Here is a 9,174-nt window from a genome sequence, read left to right as displayed (position 1 = left end):
CTCATTTATCATCCACGGTCAACTATCTCTCATAATTATTATACCTTTTATTTATAACTAGCAGACAGAGTTGGGAAACTATGCAACTAATTACTAAAATTGCCATGGATACGATATTTATTTATCAATGGTTCATTCATGAATAAGGGTCGTATCCATGGCAATTTTGGCTATTAGTTTCAACAATAGCTAATTTTTGCCCATCTCTGCTAGCAGACCCGGTGAAGGTTTGCTATTGCAAGATTTGAGAATGCACTATGTATAGGCTGAGTTGACAGTTTGATATAGATAAATAAAATACATAATTGATTTAGTTGAAATTTAACATTCCTAATAAACAAAATTGAAGGTTCTTTCTAAGATTTTTAAAAAAAATTTATTTATTGATATTTACAACTGTACATAAATACATCAAGAAAATTTGAGGAAATCATAATGGTATAGTACAAGCATGTAGAGAAACTGCCCAATGGTTATTCATTCTAACAACATTTTTACAATATAAGGTCTCGAGGCCTTCTTCTTTTCAGACGGCTCGGAGGATTGTCCGGAATAAAAGAGGATGCAAGATTAGAAACTAATGGGTTTGAGTGGTTAGAGAGTTTGTACTGGAAGGATTGATATTTGGTTCTTGTTTGACCGGTTACAAATGGAACATTAAGGTCTTTGTGGATGATTTTATTTGAGACAAAGTAGGGAGCATTTAATATTTTACGAAGGATTTTGGATTGTAAGGATTGGATACGAGAGGAATTCGAAGGTTTAGTTGAGCCCCAAACCTCAACGCTGTATGTCCATATAGGCCTTATAATTATCATGTAAATCAGTATATTGTAATGAATTGGAAGTTTGGACCGTTTGTCTAGTAAGTGGCGTAATTGGCGAAATCTACGTGCAGTTTCCTGTCTTTTCAGTCTTCTGTGAGGATTCCAGGTTAATCGTTTGTCCTAATGTAGTCCAAGGTAGCGGATCTGTTCGACAGGGGTAAGAATAACATCATTAAATGAAACTATAGGTCAGTCAGTAAGTTTACAAACTCTCTTTCAAGCCCTATAACATTATTTGATAGAGGAAAAAAATATTTGTATCAAATATCTACTTAAGGTTAAATCAAAATCAGTTCAGGCGTTGTTGAAAAAATTGAGAAAAAAAAAGCCACCATTTTAATACTGGTGCTGTCATATTCCAGACATACACTGTCCTAAATATATAATTTATTTTTTTCTTGGTCTGTCGTACGATGCCAGAAGAAGAAATATAATTTCAGTTTCGTACGAATTATTGTTTTTGATTTAGGCCGTTCACAGACACACCATTTTGTAAGACTGGTTAATTGGGTTCAGTGGATCTCAAAATGTGTATTTATTTTATATATGGGTAAATATAAAGTTTTTTTTTTTTAATTATTTATTTATTGTAATTTACAACTGTACAAAATAATACAATAAGTAAATATGTAGTATGTTTCATATACACTTGAAAATCTTGGGAAGGAACCACCCATTGGTGGTACTTCAAACATTAATTTAAACTAGAAGGTCTCGTGGCCATCTTCTTTTCAGACTCCTCGGAGGATTATCAGGGATTGTTAAGGATGAAAGATTAAGAATTAATGGGTTAGGATGGTTAAGGAGTTTGGAATAAAAAGACGCATATCTGGTTTGGGTCAAATCTGCAATGAATGGGATGTTAAGGTCTTTATGAATGAGTTTATTTGTGACGTAATAAGGAGCATCAAGGATTTTACGTAGGATTTTGGATTGTAACGATTGGATGCGGGAAGAATTTTATGGTTTGGTGGAGCCCCAGAGCTCAATTCCATATGTCCAAATTGGTCTGATTATTGTAGTGTATACTAATTTTTTGTAGTGAATGGGAAGTTTAGAGCGTTTGTCAAGTAAGTGTTGTAGTAATCGGAATCTACGAGCAGTTTCTTGTCGTTTGTGTGTCTTGTGTGTGGATTCCAAGTAAGTCTCTTGTCAAGATGGAGTCCTAAGTATCGAATCTGTTCAACAGGCGTTAGTGGTGTATCTAGAAAGGATACTGTAGGACAGGAGGGCAGAGGTTTACGACGGAGAGTAAAGGTGATCTGGTGGGATTTGTCAGGATTTATTTTGATGCTCCAGTTTTTACACCATTCTTCAATAGATGTTATGTGTGCCTGTAAATATAAAGTAAAAAAATAATAAACAAGTTTAAAATCGATGATATAAAAATGCATCTTCGATTAGTTGATTTTAGGGAAACATTTCAATGATACACCATCCAACCTTACGTTTGTAATTCCAGATTCGTACAACTTTTTATGTTTGGGGTAGTCAGTCCACGTATTCGCAGGAAATTTTGGGGAACTTAGCTTTTTGGAATTAGGGGATCTTAAAATGTTTTATTTCATAGAAATTCACTTATTTCTTAATCTTATTATCACATTATATACGCTTTAGAACATATAGTAGATTATAGATTTAGAACATTTGCAGGAACATACATTTCAAACCTATGAAACAAAACTCCGTTCAAGCAGTTTACCGTTATATTATATCAAAAGCTTTATCAGACATTGGTTTCAATTTTCATTTACGTAACTCTTTGTTTGCAAACAGAAATAGAATCAAAACGAGGTTTAGATAAATTCCCTGAGTCAGTACTTTATGTACTCTGTTGGTATTTATCTACATATAGATTATTCGTCACTGGTTTGATTCAGCCTTACACTAGACAGTTTGTTTACTACATCGTTTCCCTAAATATGACCTTTGGTCTATAAATAGAACGGATGGAGAGTGATTGATTCCTTATCTAGTGATGAAACGTTGGTTCTTGGCCCTATTTTATCACGTTTTTCTCCTTATTTTCATTAATTAATACATTAATAATCAAATTAGATTACTAATTAAGAATAGTTAATAAAAAACAATATTTTTAAACTTTGGAGATATTTATATAATTTACATATATCATTCTGTAGTGAGTGGAATGAGATGGATTTGATTGGAAATGAGTGAGGATAAATTGTTACCTTCATAGAACGTGAGTATAATGCAGCTTAACTGGCAGTAAAAAGAAAATAAATAAAGTATAAAGTAAGTAAAGTATTCAGCAAGAACTAAATGAAACATAATTAACTGATTTAGTGCTTACCGTTAAAAATTTAAGTATTGTTCATACACTCAAACAAAATACGTTATATAAAGAAATTATATAAACAAAATAATTTATCTAAATAAATTAATATATATATAATCTTGTTCGTGAATATTAGTTTTATTAATAATAATAATAAAAATGATCCAAATTGTCTCACTTATGTATGAAAACATATTACATGTCTAATCTTTTGGCGATCATGAAGGACAATATTAATTTTAGTATCACAGCATCACATTGATTTATTAAAATTTGCATGCTATTTTGTCCAAGTCAATTAGTAAAGTTAAAATAAACCTACTTGTCACTATAGCATTTATTAATAAATTCTATACTTCTAATTTTTTGTTTTTTTAATACAATACAAATTTCTCAATAATAATTATATTTATTACGGAACAAAATATATCTTGCACAAGGTTCTTATTGTTCGATATCTGATTCAGAAGAAAGCGTCATTTGCACTGATATTGAAGGGGTCTTCGTGACTGAAGTCATTCACACCAATCTGGCTTTTGAATGATGAATGTCATTCTGATTGAAGGTGTAGGTACCACCTCTGGGTGGAGACAGATTTCCATAAAACTTGAATTCAAGAAAAATAATAGTTTCTTCAAAACTGTTGTATATGTTTTGTCTGGCATTGTAGCTTTTACCTAATATTTGAATTAAATTAATATTTAAGTTTCTTCTGTTTTACCCTCCTAATTTCCCGTTTCTACTGAAAAAGAAATGCTTTATTCAGCCATGCTTCCCAATTACATTAGGTTGCTACAATACACATCATACCAATCAATCCATGATCGGTCATATATACTATACATATATTCACATGATATAATAATAATAATTTTTCCCTTTACAATCACTACTCGTCTACAAATATAAATACTACAAATACTAAATACAAATATTTTATTTCATTTATTTTTTCCTGTCTTTATTAATTTAACAATTTCAATACATTTAAAAATTGTATTTCATTAACTTGACTATTTCATTCTCCCTATCTCACTTTCTCAGACCTCCCCTTTCTAGTGATCCACTATTCACGTTCGATCCGTTAAACAAATTAAAACAAATTTATCATCACACAGCATTGTAAAGTCAAATCAAAGACATAACAATCATCGCAATAGAATATAAAATACATACAAAAATAAAAATACATAATATAAAATACATACAATATAAAGAAAAAAATATTAAAAATTACTAAATAAATTAGAGTAGAAAAAATATATCATTAAGAACCAAGAAAATTAAATTTTAAAAAAATAAATAAAAACAGCCTCAGACGACTAAACGAAACTGAACTGTGTTTTTAGTATTCCTGTGGGTCATCCCGAATATTATCATTTGACGACAAGATAAGTAGGCATCCTGTCTAAGAATAGACTCCACGAAGTAAACAACTGGTTTTGTTATCAACAGGCTTAGGATCTGGAAGAATTATAGTTTTTTTTTACTATATAAAAATAAGGAATATCTATAATTATCACATTATAATTAACAATAAGTTGTACTCCTTTTGTGATATGAATTTAAATAATTTACAATGTACGATCCTTATGTACGAAATTCCAGATTGCTATTTTAATTTAAAATTTATACAATTACAAAAATTATAATATCTACCATAACCTTCTTGCAAATTTTAGGAATTCGAGAGAAAGCTTTAAAAAAATTGGAAATGTTTTCTAAATACTTTTTATTTACAAATAGTTCACCGAAGAGGACGGTGGTCTCTTTATTTTTTACTGTAAAAACATTTCCTGCAGTAATAATCTTCTCTAACTTTCCTTTGATACCTGACTTCTGATACAGGTTATGAGATCAGGGTCCAAAAACAGAAACACTTCTGTTGTGGTTGTTGCATTGATACAGTTAATTTATCATTGACAAGGATTCTCCTTTATTAATTAGGCTGCAAGAACATTTTACTTTCATTAATTTTTTTTTATTTCTATATTTTATAAAGAAATTCGAAAATGGGCTGCCTCATTAGAATTTGCATCAACCTTAATTGAAATTATTACAGTACCGCTGAATTTTTAATGAATTATAATTATTAGTCTATAATAACTATGTAACGAACTAATATAATTGTCATTATCCTAGTTTCGACATATTTCTGAAGTATTAGAAATGTATTCACTTTTATATGCCCAACCATCTTATGCCGGTTACGATTTTTCTAATGTAATGACTCGTTTATCTTTTATTTTTTTTTTAATAATCAAAGACTTTATTTATTGATAAATATTAAAATGGTAGGCAATAGTTTATAATAATAGGTGATAACTGATCATACTCTAAATACTAAAATTTAAAAAAATATATATAAACTTCTTCTTCAATCGGCGAGACAACCCAGTAATTGGTCCTGGCTTCCTCTAGCAGCTTCCACCAGTTTAATCGGAAATATGTATAAGCAGAAGAATAAAAAAAAAAAAATGAACTTATTCAAACTATGTAGATGAAGAAAAATAATACAATAATAATTAAAGTAAATAAATAAAATAAAAAATAATCAAAAATCACATTATCACTGTTATATACAATATTTACACTATCGACCTGAGGATCCCCGAGCTCACTCTATCACCCACGTGTGAGGAAAAAAATATAGTTGATGCCACTTTGAATATTAAATTACACTATATTAAATCAATAACAATTTTAAAAAAAATATTGCAGGACGTGAACTTAATTAGTGCATAACTAAATAAATTAATTACTACTGATTCTGACTAAAAGTGGGTAGTACTGGATTGTCTATTCTTTGTTTACTTTCCGTAATTTTCCCGTCCTAGGAATATTTTTAGAAGTATTCGCACGGTGTATTTTAAGTCAAGCACAAACGGAAGAGTAGTAAAGAAGTATAAAAAAAATAGTATTCATGTAGATAATAGCACCTATAAGAAGGACTATTTTACACAAGATAAATCTGTAGGTTCCTTCCAACTCGTAAAAGTCTGTAATCATTTAATTGATTATTAATAAAATAAATCGATTTGATCGGGCGTATTGGCCCGAAACGTAGTTGTATAATGAGCCAATAGAGGAAATTATAATATGAAAGGGTTAAACTGAAATTTATGAATAATTTATAATACTAATTCAAAGGGATTATGATTGTGAAATAATAAAATAAGCCACAATTAATGGCAATATGTATAGGACATTACTTAATTATTTACACATTTTAATAAAAAATAGTAATGAAATAAGTACAATGTTATCTAAATTAATACTATATAATATAAATAAATGCAATATAAAACAAATTAATATATAAAATAAATAATAAAAATGAAAATATACATATACATGTACTTTGCTAATAAATATTAGATAGATAAATTATTTAATAGAAAAAATAGTAAGCAACTAAAGTAATAAGAATTAAAGTTAAATAAATAAAATAAATCATTTTGAATGCATTCTTACCTAGATACAAAATTTTATTTTGATTATTTTATTGAAGACAATTAGTGCCATATACCACAAATTAAGGGCATTAAGTATGAGTGTTCAAACATGTAAATTATAATGATAGTATTCACTCAATTAAAAATAATAATAATAATAAAGAAATATATACATAACAGAAAATACTATCATTATTTGCTGTAATAAAAAAAAATCTATATCAAAAATATAATCAAATAAAACCATATTCGAGCTCCGCACTACAGGTACTAGAGTAGAGCCCAAGAGGAGAAAAAAGGCAGTTATTTTACCTCATTTTTAGATTACTTTAATGAAAACTGTGGATAATTAATAGTCGAAATTGGTGAGTCTGCCAAGTATAGGTAGGGGGAATTAAAAATGACAGCTGTTTCAAAACGTTAAAAAAAATTTAAAAAAAAGAATTTTTTATTCGGAGCTGTATATCTTTAAAAGTACCAACAACAAAAGGAAACATAAAATAATATCATTTAAAGAAAACTAAATTTGCTAAAATATGAGCCCTAATAGGGCTTTTTATGTTCAACATTCGCCGAGATATAGCTTTTTAAAAAGCAACATTTTATAAAAAAAATTCGACGTTCAGATGTCAATTAGCACTCAACTTAAATTTAGTTTAATGTACTATAAAGTAATTTACGACATTTACCTTGGTAGGAGTAGTAGTATTTATAGCATTTGCAAAAATAAATTGGTTTATAGAAGTTCAGACAAAATGTCATGTGCAAAATTTACATTCATATGCGAATATCAAAAAAACTACTACCCCTAAAAAGATAATGCTATAAACTACTTTATAGTAAGTTAAATTAACATTCTGTTGGCAAACATATGTAAGTCTTATGTATGGTTCTTGAGATATATTTTTTCAAAACACAAATATTTTATCCGAACTACTAGTAATTAAAATTTTGTGAATTTATTTTGCTCAATATCATGAACAATACTATTCATACGAAGATAAACGTTATGACCTACTTTATAGTACATTTAATTAGCTTTAATGTAAGTGCTGGCAGACATATTTACATCTTATGGTTCTTAATATATAGATTTCTCAAAATAAATTCACTATCTTCTGATTTTTCAGAACATTTTTTTTTTTAAATTTTGCTTTTCAAAAAGCTATATCTCGAGAACTCTTAAACATAAATTGCTCTCATATTTTAGGAAAATTTACTCAACGTTAAATGATGTCCTCTTATGTTTTCTAGTGTTGTAGATAGTTTTAAAGATATTGAGCTCCAAATGGAAAATTAAAGAAACTTAAGATAACAAAAAAACTCCGTTCAAAATATACTCAGCATATAACGTCCTTCCTAAATTTTAGCTATATTATTAATTACAATTGATGTTAATCATATGTTATATAAAATTATTAAATTACATAAATGGTTGATCATGATTGAATTATTATGTTCCAGAGGTGAGGAATGCGACCTGATACCCGACGGCTGCCAGTACGGGACGGTGCGTGACGCTTGCGGCCGACTGGTTTGCGCTGCTGGTCCGGGTGAACGCTGCGGCGGGCGAGAAAACCACCTCGGCAAGTGCGGCGAGGGAATGACGTGCAAGTGCGGCAAGTGCAGGGGCTGCAGTATTGCGCGCCTCATGTCCGGGGTCATCGAATGCGAGTACACCAACCCCATCTGCTCCTGAACGACCGTCCATCATCGTATTATTTATTCTTTTCATCAAGCCATTGACTTCTCCAATTTTCCTGTGTACCAGTGAATAAACATGTGACTATTTCGGCTATTTTAATTCATTCCCTTGCATTCTATATTCATAATTTCCAACCTACACGGATATAATATTCGCTAAGCTCAGAACAGAACAGGAGAAAAAATAATGATGGCTTACTTCACGAGTGAGTGTGACAAATCGAACTAAGTCAATAATAACTAACTGAACTTAATGAAGGAAACAGGACGTTTCCGAGTGCTTGTGTGTTTGGGATATGGGAGGCATTGAACTACTCAATGATAACTATCATTGATCTTATAAGGATGTTTGCGAATAGTACAATTATATGATAAATTTTATATTATACAACTAGTATTGTATTAGCAATATTTAATGAATTGAATTTTGTAAATCATGGTGTTGGCTATTTGTTGTATATATGTGATAAGGGTTGTACAGGTTTGTGGGGATGGATCTTTGCTCATGAAGACGAAAATTATTACATTCCTTGTATTATTTATTATATAGTATTTTTTAATGTTAGGAATTCAATAATATGTATATATATTGTTGTCTATGATTACTTTAATGTATAATTTTTTTTGTATGTTAAGCAAATAAAGGATTTACCTTTTCTTATATTCTGTGTAAATTATTTCTTATGTTGCTCAAATAAATTCTGCCTAAAAACTAAACAAAAATATTCCATTCAATGTATTTGGTTCATATAGATTGTTATAAAATTTAATTAAACTTATATATGTTTATTAAATTCTGGCTGGGACATGATCACCGTAATAAAAGACGCAAATAAATAAAAAAATACAATAAATAATGAAATTTCAGGGTTCATTCAACACATATAAA

General features: G+C 29.3%; 1 protein-coding gene across 2 annotated transcripts in view; it reads left to right on the top strand.

Moving 5' to 3' along the window:
* Nucleotides 1–8,946, top strand: part of LOC106690198 (neuroparsin-A) — a 30,394-nt gene extending 21,448 nt beyond the window's left edge. For both annotated transcript variants that reach the window (XM_014435547.3, XM_014435546.3), the window contains exon 2: nt 8,046–8,946. In XM_014435547.3, the coding sequence (XP_014291033.2) occupies nt 8,046–8,280 (235 nt within the window). In that variant the 3' untranslated portion in view covers nt 8,281–8,946. The remainder of the gene's footprint in view (nt 1–8,045) is intronic.
* The last annotated feature ends 228 nt before the right edge of the window (nt 8,947–9,174 follow it).

This window comes from Halyomorpha halys, unplaced genomic scaffold (genome assembly GCF_000696795.3).
Source record: "Halyomorpha halys isolate HHAL.00 unplaced genomic scaffold, Hhal_1.1 Scaffold1610.1, whole genome shotgun sequence".
NCBI lineage: Eukaryota > Metazoa > Arthropoda > Insecta > Hemiptera > Pentatomidae > Halyomorpha > Halyomorpha halys.
This window is presented reverse-complemented; position numbering and strand designations above follow the sequence as displayed.